The sequence below is a fragment of the Telopea speciosissima genome, chromosome 5, assembly GCF_018873765.1.
Source record: "Telopea speciosissima isolate NSW1024214 ecotype Mountain lineage chromosome 5, Tspe_v1, whole genome shotgun sequence".
Lineage (NCBI taxonomy): Eukaryota > Viridiplantae > Streptophyta > Magnoliopsida > Proteales > Proteaceae > Telopea > Telopea speciosissima.
In genome coordinates, this window is record NC_057920.1 from 60,608,932 (window position 1) to 60,631,399 (window position 22,468).

The window sequence follows — 22,468 nt, forward strand, 5'->3', positions numbered from 1 at the left end:
TTTTTCCCTAAAATTCATCTATATTACTAGTACTGGTAGAATACATTTACATACAAATTATTTAAAAAAGAAAAAGAAAAAAAATTTGGAATGCTTTCTCATATCCAAAGATGCTGAAAAATAGGAGTGCCAATCGATCGGATGATCGGTTTCGGTTTCGGTTGAGCCTAATCAGTTCCCATCAATTTAAGCTTCCGTACGTTTCCATCATTTAGGTAATCAGGCTTATCAGGCTTTAAACGTGATAATTGACTAATCAAACTATAAATGGTCCGTAAATAGGCAACAAATAGACTATAATTGAGTTAAATAGGATTAAACGGGCTGATCGGGCTATAAATGGTCGGTTATTGATCGATCATAATATCCACACTTGTTGAGTGACCATCGGGCCACTACCATTGCACTGAGAACACCCGATTATTAATCGATCGATGTTTGAGTTCGACAAGTTTAGAAATCGACTGCATTGGTCTTGAGCTTCAACCGATTAGTTCAGGCCAGACCTACCGGTGTGGGACAATTTTTAACACCCCTACTAAAAAATATTTGCTTTCTATTTCCAGACATTTAAAATCTGTATAAAATATGGACTTTCCCCTATTATACACATATTAAACCTATATTAAATTTTTTTTTATAAATAAAAATGATATATTATGTCAAATTTCTAAGTGTTATCTTAGCTCTTAAAAACAAATTATACCTGAATATATCCCAAACTATCTTCCTAGTCTATCCCCTAGACCCTATTTTTTTTTATGGAAATAAAAAATATATTAACTAGAGAAATAAAAAATATAATAACTAGAGAATAAAATATATATAATAAAAATATATTATATATAACCCTAGGCCCTAGTTACTAACTACACTCATCAATGGTTAGTTAATGAATTATCTCTGTATAATATAGAATAGGGAGGGGATTGCTCTCAGGCTGCATGGTCCCTATATTAGAGCGGGGGCCAATGAGAGAGCACACAGGGGCATTCAACAGCAGTGGGATTTTTCATTTCAAGGGGCAGGTTTATCATTTTGCCCTTCCTATATTTGGGTGCAAGCGCCACACAGCCCAGCAGCCTTTTTTTTCCTTACAGAATATGTATGGTTTGAAACAAAATATCATTTTTTTTTTTATCAAAGCTACAAAAAAGTATGGTGGTGGTTTTCCTTCAGCCACTGTCTCCCTTGATCGAGACGATCAGATGATGTGTAGAGGGTATCAGGAAACAGTGCATGGTCAATATCGACCTTGTACAATAGGGGACAAACATTTATGACCCTAGAAGGGTGTACTTTTCTTGCACCCACCAGACAGGAAATCTTTATCCAAAAAGTATTTATGAAGTTTGCTACTTTTAATTTCATTATAAACATATAGTATATAGACTATATGTTAATGTATACTATACTCTTTCCCCATTAATAAAAAATCATAGTCTTAACAATCTTTCCATGATATTAATAGATCATGAAAATTGCATTCAACATTTGTGACCCACATATTAATAGTCTATAAAGCCAAGATTAATTTTCATACGGATGTTTCAATTTCTATAATAATCTGTTTGAAGTAAGCCATGTGATTTATGATCAACTTACATCAACATTCATTATTTTTTTTTAATTTGATCATAAAACCTTTCAATATGTGCCATTTTGATAAGTTGTCGTCTAATATCTGCAAATCTGTAATGTGGCAAATCAGAGGGATCGTGTTCAAATTTTGTAGATAGATAGATAGACCCCAAAATCCTTTGCTCACATGTTAAATTTCAACTCAAATAGATTTTACCAAGTTGCAAAATAGAATTTAAAAAACTTTAAGATTATAAATGTGTATGGACATACAAGGGGAATGTATGGATGTATATGAAATGTATTTAATTAAATTTGAGCATATAGCATATGCGAGAGAGAGAGAGAGAGAGAGAGAGAGAGAGAGGGATCCGACTCCTCTACTTCTGTCTGCCTGGTATTGCCGCGTGCCCCCACACATAAGTGTGGCAAAAAATACCGCCTTACCCTTACTTGGGCAAGGCACTCGAGCAGGGATAAGGACATAAGGTGGTACATTCCACCTTACTTGTGTGTGGGGGCGCTCACGGCAGTAAGGGCCGGCAGACAGAGAGAGAGAGAGAGAGAGAGAGAGAGAGGCAGGTGTGTTATTTAGAAATTAAAGAGAGGTAAGTACATGAGAAAGATGGTACAACGCCTATATGTTTCCTATTCAAGCTTCAGTCTTCGCACCATATATTGACCAGAGTGGGATATAGACTAGTCTTGCAGGCTATATTTATAGTTTGCCAAACCAAAGGGGAGAAAATAATTGAAGTTGCATTGAAGACAATCAATGGAACCGATATGACATAATTTTGGAATTTGAAGTCTCCACAAGTTGCATACATTAATCTCTTCTCTTTGATGATCAAATTCATTACCAAAAGGAGCTCAGAGATTTTTTTTTAAATTTTTTTTAATTTTTTTTATATTATTGGGAGAGGGTTGGGCACGCCGTCCGCTCTAGGTAAGCAGGCAGCCTTGCCTAATGGGAGGGACAGAGTGGTCCTTTTCCATAGGAGGGAAGAGAAATGGATCGGCGTGCCCACATTGTTCCCCATATGTTTCTAAATTTTCATGGCACCAACTATTATTTGATTTAGTGGGAGTGTTACTGTTCTATTTAAATTTTCGTTTTTCACCTCTTCACATGAAATGACGTTACTGTTCTCTTATGTACGAAATCATTCCGTTGCACCTCCTGGTGTGCTCCTCTATGCTGCCTGCTCCCAAATTTAATTAATGGCCATCTCAATAAAATAACTCAATATGTACACATTTTAGTATGGGAATTTTCTAGTTGATCTTTCAAATAAAATTGAATTTTTAAAAAAATACTAATATAATGAGAGATAATATTTGTGAAGTGTGTAAGAAGGTTTTTTTTCTCCTATCAAACAAAAAGCATACTAAGGTGATGTCACAAGAAAGGGAGTTGTGAGGTAAAAAAGGTGTGTGTGTGTATGTGGGGGGGTGGGGGAGAGGGGGGGGGGGGTTCACGCATCTCAAAGGAGAGAGGGAAGACATGCGGGAAGGAAGAGAAAAAGTATCGTACATGTTTGGTTCTATACGAAAAATCGGAAAGAGTTCTTAAGGTTTTGTGGAGTACTAGATGTGATGGAATGGGACAGATCAGATAGACTCCGCTCCATTGGTATATATCATGTGGGTTTGTGTAAGATCAATGGTAATCAGGTACTTTGAAATTGATGACGGGCATGGAGGGTACAAGTTTAGTTAATCGAATGGCAGTGAATGATTTAAGTTTCTTCATAAAACTTTTCAATGACTATAATGATTTCACTCTGTGGTAAAAATGGATGAGGAATATTTTTGCATGAGAGGGGACGACCAATTCTCAGGAAGAAATCGAAAAAGCCAAAGAAGATGAAGGCAGATGAGTGGCTAAAGTTGCGGGATTCGGCAAAAACCTTGATCCAATTGTATCTTATGGATAACACTCTTTGTGAGGTAATCGGGTTGGCGAATCTAGAGGATGTTTGGGAAAACTTGGATAGCATGTAAAATTCTAGGTCTGACAAATCAGTTGTTTTTGAAAAATAATTAGTTGACCTTCGTTTTTCAGAGGGAGCGAGTTTGAAATGCACTTGGATGAGTTTAACAGGATATTGATGAAATTGTCTACTCTGATGTTAAGATTAAAGAGGAAGACAAGATACTTCTCATGTTAGCTTCCCTCCCTCCTTCATTTGATTACATTTCAACTACCTTACTATTAGGTAGAGATACTCTCAAACTTGATGAGGTTATTGTTATTTTGCTAATGAATGAGACACGACAAAAAACAAAAGCAGTGAGGGGAACATAAAAAAATAATAGTGTTTTGGGTTGTAGATAGCAGTTGGAGAAGAGGCAAATCAAATGAGAAATTGGAGTTCAACAAGTACAGGTGTCGCTCAAGTCTAAAGGTCACAAAACTGCTTGTTTTTATTGCGAGGAGGAAAGTCATATAAACAAGAATTGTTCGAAACGTAAAGATGATAAAAAAAACGAAAGAGAATGAAAATAAATCATCAAATGCTGCTATTATAGAAGGGTCCTAGAGTGATGACTGAGATATTCTTCTTCCTATTTCATCAAGTATGGATACTTCAAATTGGATTTTAGAATCTAATTGCTCATTTCATTTGTTCAATCAATGTTAATAGTACTGCCAAAATAGTAAATAATATGGAAAGAGAAAGATTGTTGGGATTGGAACTATACAGATTCACATGTTTGGGATCATGTGAACTTTGACCGAGTGAGGTATGTGCCAAATCTAAAGAAGATTTGATTTCTCTAAGAACACTAGATTCGAAGGATTTTAGATGCTCATTTGAAGGTGAAGTTCTTAAGATTTCAAAAGGTGTTATGGTTGTGATGATAGATGCAAAAACAGATGATGCTTTACTACTTCAACCTTTCGCCCTTCTTCTAGTAACCGAATTTGAGGAGCAGTCCATCTCATTGCACCATCAATAGAAAAGGCTGCCCTTACTCTATTCCTTTCAACTGATTCCCATTTGAATTAGACGATTCATTCTATACATGCATATGAAGGAGTCACCACTAATCCGACACGCGTGTTATAACACATAAGACTCTACCACTAAAGGGTATAAATGAATAATCAAAATCCGTTTTCGCATTTATTTTGCAATATCCGAATCGTCCAAGAAATAAACAGATGCGCATATGACTACACTATAATTAATTGAAAAACTAAATTTACATGTAAACGAATAAAATATTTTATCCGTATCCATGTCCATTTATGTTTAGCCATATCCAAATCCGCTATAGCACTATATGGGAGCCTCCCTATCTACCACCTCACCTGTAAGGTGATCAGAAATAAGCCGTACATATTGGCACGCGCGCGTAGCATTAGCATTGATTTAATGGAGAAAGAAACTCCAAAATCTCCAAATAAGTCTAAAAGCAACAGTGCAAGAGAAGAGACAAATACAGAATTATTCCACCCATCATTTTTTAAAGTCCCTCCTTTGCTTTTAAGAACAAATACAGGAAGAAAGTAACTTCCCAACTGTGGGTCCCTTCCCATCCAGTGCTAACTCCCCATTCCGCATTCCCCCACCTAAAACCAAATTTATAAGATCCTCTTCCTCCCTCTCCCTAACCCTTTTCTTCTCTGTTTTATATTTTGTGGTTGCCACTTGCCCTGTCACTCTTCTTTGTTTGACTGAGTCTCTGCTTAGAATCTGGGGTTTGCTGCTGTTGCTCTCTCTCTCTCTCTCTTTGGGCTCTGGGGAATAAAAAAAGCGACCTTGGGAATGCAACAATCAATGGGTAGCATGGATTATAAGTAAACATTTTTATATATTTTAACCCAAAAAAAAAAACAAAAAATTCTATCTTTTTCTTCTATATCTATTACTGTTTTGGTTCCATTCTTTTTTTTTTTTCACAGGATTTTTTTTTCTTTTCTAAATTTTCACATAAATAAAAAACACAACCAATAAAATATAAAATTTTGCTCCTTGCAATTGTTTCCCCTCCTCTCCACTGTTTTCCTTTTCTTTTACTGAGATGGAAACTACAAGAAGCTGAACTTCACCTCTCCCTTCTTTTTCCTTTTATTTTAAACACTACTTCCTTGATAAACTGTTGAGAATTTTCTTCATTAATAGCTGGTGACTGTTTCCTTCGTGCCACAGGTATGAGAATTGGCTAAATATTGCATCCCATTCCCCTCTCCTTAGTTTATATAAAGATTATTCAACCTTCCTTCCCTTTCCCTTCTCCTCTGTTTTCTCCTTGCTTTTCCTTTATTTGGTTTAAGGAGCAACTTCACACACCAAAACTAAATTGATTTGAGTGAGAAATGAGAGCCCCACACCCCTCATGACTCCACCTCAGATGGTCTGTTCAGTTTCCTCCTCTTAGCATCTGGAGTAGTATGAGAAGCATTTGCACATGACCTAACCGTTTCATCTGTTTTATAGCTCAAGCATGCAGCAGCATCCAGCACCCCAATTGGGCTCTGGGGAACTGAAGGAGCTGAAGCACTTGGAACCTTACAAGATTCACTAATCAATGATACATCTTGGATTAGTTCAAGACACTTCAAAACTCTCTCCTGCAAAACAAAACATTAAAGATCCACCACTTAATGACATTGTTCAGATTGCGTAAAAATGGAAATAAAATTTGAAAAGAAGAACTTGCAATTTGCAAAAGCAATAAACACTCTTTTTTAACATGTAATGAAAAGTGACCAATGTGCTCCACCACCTACTTTACCTTTTTAACATGTATGAAACAAGATACAGCCTTATCAATGTCCACTGTTTGGTTTTCTGATGATACAGATATAGCCACTGCTGCTGCAACCTCTGATGGTCTAAAATCTAAGAAGTCAATCCCTGCATTTAATTCCCACCAAAACTTGTGGGTCAGACCTTCCTAAAAATTAACTTCTTTTAATATTCTAGTGAGAAATTTTAACAAACAGAGAGAGAGAGGACAAGGAAAGTGGGGAGACAGAAACCTTTAATTGTGCTAGAGATCAATTGAACTGCTCGAGAGAGAGACATTTTTGGCGGCAGTTGTTCATCATCGTTGATCTGACGAAGAAAATTGTCTATGAAGGAGAAAGGTGTCACGGCCTGCATTCTCCACTCCAATGTACTTAACACAAGAAGTTCCATTCTCTTAATCGTTCTAGCTTCAAACACAAATTTGGAATCCCCGATCTGATATTAAAAACCCATGTCACCAAAACCATCAATTCCAAAAGAAAAACAATTTCAGAAATCTCTCAAATAATACAATGCAAGATCGATATGGTTCTTCACCTGTAAATCTAGGGGCAGAGGCACTTCTTTCTCATCCATTTTGGTTGCCAAAGATAAACAAGCCACAGCCAACAACTGCATCATCCAAGATTTCCCTCTCTACAACAAATAACAAAGATTAGAGACAATCGACATTGAAGGTTAATACTACAATGAAATCTTAAAGTAGAAAGAGAGAAATCCTCTTCTGGATCAATTTCCTGAACTTACAGGAAGTTCATAGGCTGAAAGGAACCGATCCAAGTAATTTATTGATAGGTAGGCACTCAGAGGTCCAAAGCTGTAATAGGCATGAACCTGTTTAAGACCAAAATAATAACATTAGTAATCAAATGAAAAGGACAAATCAAACTTGGTCTTAAAACAGTAAATCGGAACACAGGAACCACCAAAATCCAATTGTGATAAAAAAAAATATTTACTACATATAAAGATTTTCACAAGAAAAATAATCTTTTTTTTTTTTTGGGTGAATAGAAAAATAATCTTTAGTTAAGATTGAAAGGTGATTAGTGGAACTAGATCCCAAACTCAGTTCAACAAAGCAAGCATGAAGAGAACCCATCAGATCGATTTCATATGATGCATGAACACCAGCAGGTTTAAACAACAAACACGAAACCCAATTTAGATAACACTTGAAATACACTGAAATATCAAAATCAAAACACAGAAATCTCTACTACCTAATCTAACTGAGGAAAAACCAAGTCAGTTCAACAAAGCAAGCATGAAGAGAACCCATCAGATCGATTTCATATGATGCATGAACACCAGCAGATTTAAACAACAAACACGAAACCCAATTTAGATAACACTTGAAATACACTGAAATATCAAAATCAAAACACAGAAATCTCTACTACCTAATCTAACTGAGGAAAAACCAAAGCACCCATTTCTCAAAACCGATCGTAGGCATCCAACATTCGATCAGACAAAGTGAAGATAAAAGCAAGAAAAAACAAAAGCCAGCAGCTCCGTTTCAGAGAAACCCTCTAACCCACCTTTCTAATCCAATCCACAGCCTTTCTTCTAATCCCCAAATCCAACTCCCCACTCTGCAACCTCTTCAAATAATCATCTCTGGGCAAATGCTGGCATTCCTTGTCAACCATCAAACTTAAACACTCCTCAGTTTGTAAGGGGAACCCAATCGAGAACTCTCCACCATGAAAGCTCTGGTTTTGGTTAAGTGTCCGATGGTTCTGTGTCAACCAAGCATTCCCACCACTAAAACTCAGAAACCCATCACACCCATCAGCAAAAGACATGATGCTGTTGTTGTCTTCTGCACAGAGAAGGTTAGAGGTTGAACAATCAAAACTGGGTGCCATTACACAGTTCTGAGAGACCTTTCTTGCTCCCACAAAAGAAATTTTGAGAAGAGAAAACAGAGATCTTCTCAAAGATTATAGATGAATGGTATGAGCAAGTTCCCTCATCAAAACCCAAAACCCAACAAAAAGAGATGCACAGACAAAGCAAGGATTCAATGTTGTTGTTGACAAAACTGATGTAATAGACGAGAGCTTATGTAGGAGGGGCTGGGTGGGGGGGAGTGTCAGGTCTAGGGTAAAAAGAAGAAAGACAGAGAGAGAGAGAGAGAGAGAGAGAGCATTAATTGGAACGGAGAAAACGATGGAAAAGATCAAAATTAATGGTGAAACTGAAAATGAAAACAAAATTAGGAAATTAAAAAAAAAATTCTAAAAGATGGAAATGAAAATATTTTGATTTTGTTTTGTTTTGTTTTCATGGAAGATTGTTTCTGTGATTGAATATATGATTGGATCAGTAATGATTTGATTATCAATTCTGTGACTCAAAAGACTAAGATTTCATATTTTAATTTGTAAATTTTAAGATGTTTCGTATCAATACATGATTTAGTGGAAAGTGTACGTTCTGCATATGCACTTCCCCGTTCAAGTTAATCACAATAATTGCCATTTCTTTAAATACCAAACTATCCTCAATCTCATTTCCAAATTACCACTAGCTTATTTATTTGGAACGGAAGAAGAAGACGACAACTAGGAGGGAAACAGCTCAATGCGACTGAAAAAGGTAATGGTATTTTGGTAAATTCGAAAAGGACGGACGGACGGACGTTCAGACATTTATAAAAGCCAACAGTTGGGACTTGGGAGATTTTGGTGGAGTAATTTGAACGAAAGTAGAAGGGCAAAAGTGACAAATCAGAGGTGCTCAAGTTTGACCAATCGACCGTCGTCTTATCTTTCCATAACCTTTAGTGGGGACGCGTCTCTCGGCTGATGACCGGAACAGCCGTTTCTTTCATTAATTACAGTCAGAATTTACTTTGAAAGTCCAAAATATTCATATAGAGCCCTTTGAGTCCCCCTTTTGGTCAGTTCCTTTCTATGTAACCACCATGATATTAAGGCAGCATTTGGAATGTATTTTAAGTCAATTTTGCATTGTCAGATGATAAAAAGAATTGTTTTTATCTCTTGAGAATGCAAAAGTAACCTAGAATTCATTCCAAAATCGTATACTAACGATAACCTAAATATGTGTTTTAGTATGCATTCTTGGAATTTACTCTGGGTCTATAACGCATTTTGAAACGAGAAAATAGAGAATAATTTGGCTTTATAATGCGTTATAGACCCAAAGTTTATTCCGAGAATGCAAACAAAATACAATCTTCAATTTTTTTTTTAAAATTATTAGATCTTTTTCTAGGGTGAAGAGGTCTTTTGAAAAGAAAAATAAAAAATGAAGAACTATCTTATATGGGAAAAAACTTCTTAATGATACTCAATGATATGTATGATGCAAAAGAGTTACAGTTTAATAACGCAAAATGAAGTTCGAGCTTTTTTAGCTTTTTGGTTAAAAGGGAGCTTATATATTAATAGTTACCATAATAAAAATTACATTTTTGGGTATTTCTTCCCCTTAGCATCGTTCTGCAATAAAATAGAAAGTGCCGAAGGAAGAGAATCAACACAAAGCGAGACCTCCTGTGTGGAGTGCAAAAAATCAGCCAAAAAATCTACACAGCTATTGGTTTCACGAATATGGTGCGCAAAAATACAGTTAACAAAGGTGTCACGCAACTACCAAATATCCTCGATGAGCCACCGAACAGCCCATGAAATCTGAAAACGCTGCTTGGTATTGGATATCTATTCAACTGCTTCAATTAATGGGGCAAAATGTAGAAAGTAGTTATCCAATCCACTACTCGGGCATTTTCATCTTCAAACAATAATAGAACTTGAGATGCTTATTGCTATTTTGAATGCAAATGTATACATATGATCACAATGATACGACCGTAACATCGATTTAATGCGGATAAATAAATGGTCATTTGAAGTTTCTTTTAATTTAATGTCCCTTAGTGCTATTTCTTAACCAAGAGCAAAGGTTATAATCCCTCTCTTGTCGCCAGACGAAGCTCCGCTCGTCGATTCAGTAGATCCTTGTAAATCTGTTCGAAAAACGCTTTTGGTGGCTTTCTTGTTGTCGATCAAAGCTCCACTCGTTGATCCAACAGACCTTTGTCGATCCGGCAAGTCTGTTTGAAAGTAGGTTGTGGCAGCGTGTCGGCATGCGTGGGCAGTTTGGCGTTGGCCTGTTCGGCACGTATGGAGCCCCCCTCTATTGGCACACAAGTACATGCGCTTAATTTTAGTTGTGTCTACAGCTTTTTATCTAGGGAAATGGTTGTATCTCATCCCCTAGTTTGGATGACCCAATCAATGGCATGTGAGATTGGATCAATTTTCACTCCTTGGTTTTGGATACTGTATATCCATATCTTGTGTTTATCATGTTCTCTATCTGTTTTATGTATCTTGTTTTCCTTTGTTTGGAGTTGGGCGTGCATGAATGAATAACCCTCTTTCTACAAAAAAAAAAAGGGGGGAAAAAAAAAAAAACAGAAAAGAAAAAGAGAAAAAGAAAAAAAGAGCAAAGGTTAAGTCCTATGAGTACTTTGAATGTACTATCACACATGTAGTGTGTGATCTACCATATGTTGGACTCAGGCCCATATCTTCAAGCCTATCAGAATCAAATATGGTCCTATGCCCATAACACCTACACACTTATCACTTTTGCAATATATTTATTTATTTATTGGAATAAATTCTCTGCCACAGGGGCGTAGGGTACACCCAAACACATGGGGATGGGCGAAATGATCGGCTCATCCCCCTTAATGCCCAAAATCTCGTCCTTGTCCCACCCCATATGTTTGGGCGCAACCTATGCCCAGATGCACTCTCGGACAGAGAACATGCGCCTTTATTTATTTATTTATTGTTAAATATAACACATATACATAATGACATTATATAGATACGATATCTCATACACCTACCATCATCAAGTGTTTTCTTAAGCAATAAAAGCTGTCAAATTTTTTTCTTGTTTGGTTAGTAAATTTCTATATATAGTAAAATGATCATGTAAATAGTAAAAATCGTAAAAGATCTCAAGACTGCCTCGTTGTCAATTACCGGATACTGTGGGTAGAGAAACTAGAGATGCTAAACATGGCTTATTTCACAACTCGCAATAAAAATTAAAAACAAAAATCAGGAAAAAAAATCTTTTTTTTTTCTTTTGAGATATAATTATGGAAACTTATTTTTAGTGATACTAAAAAATAAAAAAATCTGTTAAAATCAAATCATGGTTTGCAGAATTTGGAATGTCCTTGTTTTTTGGGGTGAGGGCAAAGAAGAATGAATCGCAAAAAGAGATGTACTTTTATCTTTTTCCTCTAATGGGAGCGTGTCCCTTTTGGGGAGTTTTAATTAAGACTTAATGAAGTACAAAAATTAGAAAGTAAAGAAAAAAGATCTTGGATTAGGAGAGGGTAGATGTAATTAAGGTCGTAAGTAAAAAAACAAAACCCCACATTGGGTGATGTTTTTTTTTTTTTGGTAGTATATGAATTATTGAAGAACATTATAAGATGAAACAGCATTTGGATAGGATATGATAATTGACAAGGTAAAGATATGGAGTCTCACATGAGGTTGGAGGGAAAATTGATGAACAAGTGGGTCCCACTACCTATACTAACCTGAGGGTAGATTAGTCTTTTGATGGAGAATCATTGTTTAACGATGGTTTTAAAAAACGGAATTGTATCAAGCATAGTGGTCGATTTGTATCGCTATCACCCATGCCCAATACCAATCTCGAAGACTACTCATAGGTATTGCAGGTGATCTTCTTTGTCTCGGCTCTTGATTGCAAGGTCGTCTACATAACATTCGACCGTCTTATGCAACATGTGCTGCTTGTAAGAATATGGTCTCGAAGGAGATGGTGGAGAAGCTCAACCTCAAGTGCGAAAAAGATCCCTTACGCCTGCAGTTAAATCCCATAGGTTTTCGGTTACAGTTCTCAATCGTAGGTTTTCGGGATTCGTTTTCAGCACTCTTAGACAGCTGTCATTCTTGTATTTGCTTGATCTTGTAATGTGGAACAATTCTAACTAAAGGTAAATCTGTTCAAAAATAAATATAGAATTGAAATTAAAGGTCAAATCATCTAATTCAACTTGATACAGATGATCTGTATTGGTATCGATATCACTACCAGTGTCTGCTAAAACCAATACCGATCCCAATCCCAATACCATTTCTTAAAACCAAGGTTCTAACTCTAACTAGAAGATGCTTGATCCAACTATGGATATGGGGTAGCTAATCGGATAGTTCTTAAGACTTAGGAAATTGTGGGTAGGGATCCTTATGCAATGGTCTTCCCTCCCCCCCCCCCCCCTCCTTTTTGGGGAGAGTTTTTTGTCTAAGAACGTGGTCCCTGTCCCAGCATGGGGGTCAATGGAAGCGCGCAAGAAATCATCAACAAGGTGGGATTTCTACCTTTCATGAGGATGTGGGGGATCATTTCAGAGTCCTTTTTGCCTTTTTTGGTAGTGGGTCTTTCATAGGTATAAAATTGCCATATGCATGAAGTGATGGATTTTAGCTTACAGGAAAAAAAAAGTGATGGATTTAGAAGAGAACGAAACAATAAATACTTGATGGGAAAAAGAACTCTATCCGAGAGTGTGGGTTACGCCAGCACTCCTATGAGTCTATCTCTCTCCTTCCCCATATGAAAAAACAGTTTTGTTCCCTTGTTTTAAGGAGGTGAGATAGATACATGGAAGTGCTGGCATATGCTACATTCTTGGACATAAAACTGCTTCCCATACTTGATATACCACAAAAAAGAAACCAATAAATACTTGAAACTACCTAGTAGATAATTTATTACTCATTAGTCATTAGTATGACGCAACTTGGGCTGGGCCTGAACCGCTTTCCGATTCCGTTGGTCCCGAGTTGGTTGGATTGGTGGGTTGAGAATTGAGATAACCTGACAAACCTGATTTATAAGATAGCTTTTTCAGATACAAACACGTGTAAAAGATTAAATAATTATATTGTGCCTTTGGTAGTTAGATCATTGCTTTGTGTAACAAGACGAGAATTTATACTTTTCTTATTTTGGTGAACATTAAAAAAAAAAAGACAAAAAAAAGAGGAGGGTTTATCTAGTAGTCATTATAGAGGAGCAAAACCAATGAGTTGTGATAAAATAGTATCGAACATAAGGAGATCATTTTATGTAAGGGGGGAAGACATAAATATAGAGTGGTCAGAGAACCTCCTCCCCCGCGTGAAAAAGGGGGGAAAGGTTCTTGAGCCACTGGGGAAGGGTGGTACACTAGCACCCTCTTTCTCTAATTCTTTTATTCTCATATGAAAAGACTTCGCTGTTGCCCTATGTATGAAACTATTTCATTTCACCACATTGATGCGCTCTTCTATTCCGCTAGCGTCATTTCATTGCATTGGTGCGCTCCTCTCTGCTAGTTGCATAGAAAAATCTCTCTCAAAAAAAAAAAGAAAAAAAAAAGATTAGGTTTTCCTTCTTCACGTGGAGAAGAGAAAATCTCCTCACCATTGAGAGATTTGATGGTACGATTGGATTCATGGGTCATCGTTAACAGTTAAATCATTTAAATCTCTTATCTAATTATCCAATGAGACTTTAACGATAGCTACAAGAGATGTTTTTTTACCAGTATAAGGGGGAGGGGAAAACAGTGTCTTATGGCACAAATGTGAAACATGAGGGTCGATCCGCTGACCTCTAAGGACATGCGTGCATTCTACTGGCAAACCAGCAACTAACAGACTCCTAGATGTTTGTTTATCACCATGCTGGAATTGGGAACAAAACTATGCCACAGCTACATCGAAGTCTTCCACGCTTGAAAGTCGCTTTTATTGCTACTGGAGAATCTCGAATCCTGTAGAGATTTTGCTCTATCTCAAGCACAGTGTTCGATATGCGGTGAGACACTTAGACACATGATTAATTTTGGCTTCTAAATTTAAAAAAAAAAAAAATAGAAATAAATCATAGAATATTAGAATGGGTTGGGTGAAATAGAGAGGAGCTTTTGGAATATTATGTGAGAAACAAATCCAACTAAACCTCAAAGGAAAATTCTATAGAACACTTGAAAGGTACACAATGTTGTGTCAAGTTGAATATTAGACAAAAATGAAACAAACAAAATAAGAGTGATTGGAATATGAATGTTGAGATGGATGAGTAGATGAGTAGAAAATTAGAAAATGCAATAATAAGAATAGAAAACAAAAATGTTTATGGAATAGCTCCAATAGAGGACAAGTTAAAGAAGAGACATTTAAGTGCTATATATAGTAAGGAGTGACATGATGCACTTTAAAGGAGCTAAAGACCAAGCGGTAGACACAAAGTTGCTTGAGAAAGAAAAGATGAAATTGATATGAATGGAAAAAATTAGGTCAATCATAATTTTTAAATAGAGTTGATTGACAAAACATGAAATGACTTGAATTTCTCTATCAACTCTTTGCTAATATCATGGCTGTAAATAGAAGAAATAAAAATTCCTTAAATGGGCATGAATGTGACATGTAGACATACAAGGAGTGCTCTATGATTAAATTTTCCACACCTTGAAATGGCAAAAATAAACATTTATCAAGAGATACATGTCTAACTAAAGAAAGTTCTACCATTTATTATAAAACTATAATCCGCTCAGATATGCTTATTTGAACAACCCAAATATCTTTTATGTTACAGATCAGATGGGTTTACCCAAAATTTATAGACAGGTAGATCCCAAGGTTCCTTGCTTACGTGTCGAGTTTTAGCATAGAGTTCTCCAAGTAATAAAACAAAAGTTTTGAAAATATAGGGACTATATGAGTGCACATAGACGTGTAAATAGAGCTAAAAATGTGGAATCACATTTTCTTTGACTGTAGCTTTACTTCTCAGATATGGGACTCATGCAATTGTGTTATAGTATGGGACGATAATTCAATAAAGATATAACATGATTATAGAAGCCATATGGGTTGCAAAGGAGTTTTGTGTTTCCAACTCTATTAGCTTGATTTGTAAGCTTGTTTTTTGTTCTACAATTACTCATATATGGAAGAAATGATATCTTAGATTATTCATGAATAAAATCAGATCAGTCAAACCAGTCGGACTCAATATACGTAGAATTGGATTTAATCAAAATCCGTCCCTATCAAATCTCAATCGACTCAATTGATTCAACCATTTTTTATTTGAATTTTAAAACTATATTTAAGTAGAGATTTCAAGAATTCCTTAATAGAAGGGAAAAAGTTCTCTGAACCACTAGGATAGGGTACGCTAGCACCTTTGTCTATCTCTCTCTTCCTCATATGAAATAACCTCATTGCCCTCTTGTAGCCGATATCATTTTGCCACAACCCATTTTGTGTTCCTCTATCCCGCTTGCTCAGAGAACCCTCTCCATCAGCCCTCCTATTGCGCGTGCCTTTTTAACTAGTTTATATTACTTTATCAAATAGAAACATAACAAAGCAAATTATATAACACCAGATGAGCCCAGACCAACTGTGGTCCTGAAATTATCAAACAGAGATTCTGATTTGGGGGTTTCTGAGCTCTGAACAACACAGTGGAACCCATTGAAGAATGGACCACATTAAGCCCCAATGCATTACTTCTAATTGCAGGCATTGACTTTTCCATTATTTGCTGCAACTTTAGTAAATTTTACAAGCACTTCTATGCTTAGATTTAGTTTTGAACTAAATTTAAAACTAACCTGAGTTGATCTAGGGAACCATCATTCTTGATCCATTATGGTGATCTCTATTTCATGGCCCAAAATTTGAGGTATTCCCAGCAGTGAAGAGCCACAATCTATTTAATTCATGGTCCCCAATAGTTCAATTTTCCTCACAAATTTGTTTGGACCACTGTTTTAGCGGTTCAAACGGCCGGTCAGACCGGATGACTACCTGTGTGCACTCAACTGCTAATGTTGAAGCTTAATTATGATGACCTTTGACAGTATTGAATCAATCTTTCCTTATTTTTTGGTGCAACAATTGAAGCACTTTATTAAAAGCCAAAAAAATCATTTCTTTGCCTGGGTGGACCTTGTGGTTGGACCGGCGGTTCTGGGTCTAACCCTGTTTCTACAATTTGGGTTGGTTTTAAAACTTTGACATGCTTTGCTGCATAGCATTTGACTTTGCTTTAGTGCCACCATTGAATGAGTTGCCACATGTTGCTCCAATTGTACTATGAGATCTTAGATGCCTATCATCCAATGAGAGTAAAATTGAATTAAAGGAGGAACAGACTTAGCAATCTCCTTAATAAGTGAATATGTATAGGGATTTCAAAATTTAGTTTTAAATTAGATGATGATACACAAGCTATAATATTTTTCTTTTGAAATTAATGGAATCAAATTTGGAATCACAAAATATTTCAGCTTTGGCTATGATGGTTATCAAAATATGAAGATTTTAAATTAAATCAGATTATACCATCAAGTATGGGATTTTCTAAATGACACCTCTATACGTGTATCTAGAACTTGACACCTTTTTTTGATTGTCACTAGTTTAATCCCAAAAGTGTTTTAGGTTAGGGATAAAAAAAAATTTTAAAAATAATGTGAAAGTGACTTATCGTTATGTCATTATCAAAAGTTGTCATCTGTCTTGTATATTTTTTGAGTATATATGTGAAATGATAGGATCTACTCTCATTGAAAAACTGGTGTGTTATACTAAAAGGGCACAAAGTATGATTGCAAATTTTTTTGGTAAAAGGAAATCATTTACTGAAGAAACGTGAAAGCTCATGGCTATGAATTACAGAATTCACGAAACCATGGATAGGAACTAGGTCATACTATCGTACACGTTACCGATATGGCCTTCCTTGCCAAGTAGCCAACCATACTATTGTACTCCCTTGGAATTAAAGTGAAGTTACAAGCTTCAAAATAAGAAGTACGACAAACAACATCCTCTAGGATAGATTTCAAATGAAGAGGGGATATCGTGATTTCTTTTTACAGATAGGAAATTACAGTCTTGTTGTCCGACTCAATAAGCACACGTTCAAACCCTTTTGAAATTTGCAACTTTATGAGGGTGTAAATAAGAAAATCCCATTAAGTAGAGGCATAAATGGACTGAATTTGTAGCAAATGAACTAATATTTGAATTCATATCCAATTAGAAAATGTGCAATGTGAAATCAATTTGACATGCACAGGATATTGTATTGAAATATCTAAGTTCAAATTTGCCATGGATTCAACTATTTAAATTTGAATCCAATTAATTTTGAAGGACCTAGTATTTATATATGCACAACATGTACATTCACGGTCGTGCCGTAAAATTGTTAGATGGGGGTAGAACTGTAATTGTACATCCCCCTCTCTTCCTCATTCAACGGTTGAAGGCACGACCTTGTACGTACACAACATGCATAAAACCTTTTGCCATTTTTCAATATACAAATATTAATAAAAATAACATAAAATGATATATAATAGATGGGAGAAAGTTCATTGTCCGGGAGTGTGGCCTATACTAGCACTTCCATGAGTCTATCTGTCTCCTCTCCATTTGAAAAGACACCTCTGACCTCTTATTTTGAGAAAGAGAGGGATAGACACGCGGGAGTGCTACTGTAGGCCACACTCCTGGACATAAAACTACTTCCCATAATAGATATGTATCTTATATTATCAAAATATAAGAAAATGCATATAGATCTTTATAATTAATGGCAAAAAATAATTAATCTATTTGTTTTTCTTAATCCACCCCTCCTTTGGCCTCTCTTTGGGAGGAAGAGGAAGAAGAAGAATATGGTGAACTCTGAATCAAGTAGATTATCAGAAGCAAAGTATCTAAACTTGTATGATCATTAAGGGGAACAACAAAACTACAAAAACTTCGGATACTTGTTCTTGCACTGATCAAGAGGAGTTTTAAAAACAAGTTCTAGAGACACATGCATAACCCTTTTTACACTTTTAGAGACACAAATTTCTAACCCTTTTCTTCTTCTTTGGAATGCTTCTTTTTACCTTTAAAATTCACCTTTTTTCCCTTACCCTTTTACAGTTTTTACCCCAAAAATTCTCTTGGACCAAATCCTCTGAGTGTCACATGTGGTATTCAAATTTCAATGAACCTTTCCTTCACTTTTTTGGAGATGGGCAGCACGGGTGTGACCCACCCCACCTCCTTCCTAGCTTCTCAAGTCTTCAATGCCCCCCACCTCGGGTCCAAAGCGATTCCTCTTCTTACTGTTTGAGATTCGAGCTCCCGAGAGTGCACTGTCACTCACTCCCACCTTAATTTTTAACTCTCACTCCATTTTTTTAACTTCTGCAACCCCAAGGCTAAGGATATGATCATTTACATTTGAATAAGCCATCTCTCTCTCTCTCTTTTGTTTGGTTCCAATTACCACTCTACTCTAATAGAGAGGTAGATCTGAATTACAGACTTGTTCTTGGCCAAGGATATGATCATGTACATTTGAACATACCATCTCTCTCTCTCTCTCTCTTCTTGACCTTCTTCTTCTCTCTTGTTTGGTTTCAATTATGACTGTAATAAAGAGAAAAGGGAAACGAATTCTAGCAATGTATATATTCTCACCAACAATGTACATATTATATGTTTAATGGGGCTCACTCTAGTGTATGAGCGTTAGATGACTAACCTAGTATGAGATAGGTTAAAGAGCTTGATTTAACGTGTTCCATCAGCTCTGGAGCTTTTGAATTATCAGTCAAATACCTAACGTTTGGTATCAAAGCTAGTAACAGGCCACGTCACTGGTTCAAGTCACGGAAATGGCTACCTAGGAGAGGGCTACCTGGAGTAGAGTGAAAACCGCCAACAAAGGCTACCTACTGCCAAAGTGAAAACTGTCTAGAGTGAGAACCGCTGAGGACGACGGCTGCGAAATTATAGTGGTCTGTTATATGCTTAATGACACCCACTCTAATGTATGAGCGCTAAATTGGACCAGCCTAGTATGAAATAGATTAAAGGACTTGATTTAATCGCGTTCAATCAACTCTAGAGCTTTTGACGTATCTATCAAGTACCTAACAGTTCAAATCAAGTATTTTGCCAAGCTCAGTGAGAGAATTCTATTGTCCATGAATTAGCTAGCTTAATCTCCTCCCACATAAACCCATATGGATAGAGTTATGGTTGCAACCAAACTCTCTCTCTCTCCCTCTCTCTCCACCCAACGTATCTATTAATTTAAAAGGATTTACTTTCTTTTCTCTTTGCTTCAAGCTCTAACTAAAGTATCTTATTAAACTGAACAAATCACCCTTTACATGTAGAGTTTATAGCTTCAAGGCTACCCACACATGTGGAACCCCTCGACGCCGTGGTCCGCCATCGAAAGCATCCAGAACATCCGCCACATCTTCTGTGTCGCCACAATTAGTGCTCTTCGTTGATTAATTAATCTCCTAAGGATCCCCACAGGGACCCCTCTTTCACTGTCACTTGAGACTTCTTAATTCCATTGTCTCCTTTGCTCTATGGTTTAGGTCCCTTTCTTTAAATTTTATTTCTATTACAGAAGTGCAGTTGGCACAGAGAGAGAGGGAGAGAGAGAGAGAGAGAGAGAGAGTTTACATTTTATGGTCAAGTACCTATGGTTTAGAGTTCATTCTCAAGAGATGAACCTTTGGCCTTACTTCACATGAGCCTTTAGTCAAATGAGCACACACTATAAGACATATTAAAGAAACCATCCATGTGAACAGAAGATTTCTTAATTGGGTTTTCAATTAAAACACTTATGATCTAGTACTAATCTTTGTTAGAAAAACAATGCCAAGAATGATTATTTTGCAAAAGAAAAACAAAGAGAAAGAGAAGAAAAGATTTTACGTGGTTCACCATCACATAGGAAGGCTATATCTACGACCGGACGATAGAATGATTTCACTACTTCTTTGAAGCAAACCCACCCTCTCAAAGAGATAAAAATATTTTATAAGAAAACCCTAATCTCAAAAAATACAAAACTACCCTTAGAAACCCAAGAGACCCACCCAGTCTGATTCAGACCTGAACCCAACATATGTCGAAATGCATATCAAATTGACGATTTCAACGAACTCTACAAGGGTCCAACCTATGACACTGATGTATGGACTTTTAGACTAATCTACCGTTTTCTAAAAGTGAAATGACCAGCCAAAAAAGCACCACAACACTTTCTGAAGTGAGATAAGACTTCACCAATAACAATCCAATCCAATTCTCTCCTCCTTACTACTATAAGATTTGAAGTTGTTAGCTTAGCTTGTTTGTCCCCCATTTAAACTGATTTCAAAAGGTGACTCTCTCTAGTCTCTCCCTCTCAGATGCTTACTTATGTACCCTTTTGTCTTATACTTAACACACAAAAGGGAAGATCCTCAAAAGTCGGCTGGTCCCATTATAGTCCTTTCCCTGTACTGGTCTTAAATAAAATAAGATTATTAGAATCTTACAGGGCTTAAGTACACGTCTTCTATTTTCCTTTTTGTAGTAAAGAAAGAGAAACCATTGTGTGTGGAGTGTGGACTGTGGAGATTGGCTTAAAACTTTAATTACAATTTAAATCCTAATTAAAATAATTAATAAGTGCACACGTTCATCTCACTTTTGTCTTCCTAATCTAATGGACTCCACGTGTTTAAAATTTTAAAACGTTACAAAATTTTCAGTTAATTAAGGATTAATACTTAATAGTTAGTGTTTATAGGATCCCACTTCCCACCAATTCAAATAGGTCTAAAGCTCTTATTTTTTGTGAAAAACTACATAATATTTGACTGACCCACACGGATGTACCATGTTATTACGGATTAATAACAAGGTTAAGTCAAATTAATATAGCAGATCTGATGCATAGATTTATAATGCAAGTGAGATTCAGGTTTTAATGGGGAAGGTGATTAACTATGCTTAATTTGAAAAATAATAATATTATCTTTCATATTTAATTACCCTCCCAAAACCTAAGAGCATTCAGATTTGATGGGTCGGATCTAGGGATGTAAATGGATAACCAAAAATCCGAATCCAATCTGCACCCATATCCATTTAAGGGCATCCGTATTCGTTTAGAGATCTGGTAAAAATTCTGAATATTTCGATAAAAATCCATCCGTAAAAAAATTCAAATACTTAATAATAAAAAATTATGTAAATAATGATCTTGAGGGTTTTTGAAGATTCAACAGGTTATGGAATATGAGGAAAAGAGAATCATGATCCAAGAGAACTGGATTGACAGTGAATTGTATCCGCTAAGGAGAGGAAGGTCCTGGTTACACAAGGCAGAGATGTAAACGGATGATCAAAAATCCGAATTCAATATGCATCTGAATCTGTTTAAAGATATCCGTTTTCTGTCAAGGAATATCCGGATCCGATCACATCCAATCCGTATCCGAGCCGAATCAAGAATTTACATCAGTGTAGTAGAAGTATCCAAGACCATTAGAGGAGTGATTACTTGCTTGTCCTTGTCTTCCCTTAAGGGAATATTAAAGCCCTTATTGGTCTATGTCTCTCCTTGGTCAAATTATGATTACTTTGACCAAAAGGGAATGGACCAGTAGAAGCCTAAGCATTGTATTCTGGTTTGTCTCACTGTGTTAATGAAAAACTTTTCTCTTGTTGATCCATGAGTGTCTCTCTTTACATTCTATTTTTGAATCTTTCTTCTAGTGATAATGATGAATTTGTAGCATAGGTGTTGGGATATTTGGGATTCAATATTTCAATTTCTATCTTCCCTTGGATTAATGGAAAGAGGCTTAGCCATTAATGGTGACAAGGAAATTAACACAATTAACAAGAATTTAGTATCATTAGATAGTGATTGGTGAAAAATTAGTGACAAAAGAGTGAACAATTTCATTTTCAGATCAAAGCTGTTTATAGACAGCACTCATTGCCATTGTGTGGAAGGTAACAGACAAATGTGTTTCATAAGAGATGTTTGCTGATTAGATATGAAATGTAGTTTGCATGAGGGTGTCAAAATCAAACCGAAACCGTTTATCAAAATCGAACCGAATATGTTTTGAACCCAATATATACCTGTTTAAAACTGGATCCAACCGTTTAATAAATTGTTTAAGGGCCATTTATGAACCTATT

At 36.2% G+C, this 22,468-nt stretch overlaps 1 protein-coding gene across 2 annotated transcripts in view; it reads right to left on the reverse strand.

Moving 5' to 3' along the window:
* Positions 1–5,581: 5,581 nt before the first annotated feature.
* Positions 5,582–22,468, reverse strand: part of LOC122662234 (cyclin-D3-1-like) — a 31,666-nt gene continuing 14,779 nt past the window's right edge. Inside the window, exons 3-9 of one of the 2 annotated variants that reach the window (XM_043857815.1) lie at positions 13,940–13,950; positions 7,892–8,243; positions 7,095–7,181; positions 6,885–6,983; positions 6,578–6,782; positions 6,331–6,452; positions 5,582–6,166 (exon numbers count right to left, since the gene is read on the reverse strand). In XM_043857815.1, the coding sequence (XP_043713750.1) occupies positions 5,930–6,166; positions 6,331–6,452; positions 6,578–6,782; positions 6,885–6,983; positions 7,095–7,181; positions 7,892–8,221 (1,080 nt within the window). In that variant the 5' untranslated portion in view covers positions 8,222–8,243; positions 13,940–13,950 and the 3' untranslated portion in view covers positions 5,582–5,929. Of the gene's footprint in view, positions 6,167–6,330; positions 6,453–6,577; positions 6,783–6,884; positions 6,984–7,094; positions 7,182–7,891; positions 8,411–13,939; positions 13,951–22,468 lie in introns of those variants that run through there. The other variant, XM_043857816.1, reaches the window with a different exon arrangement.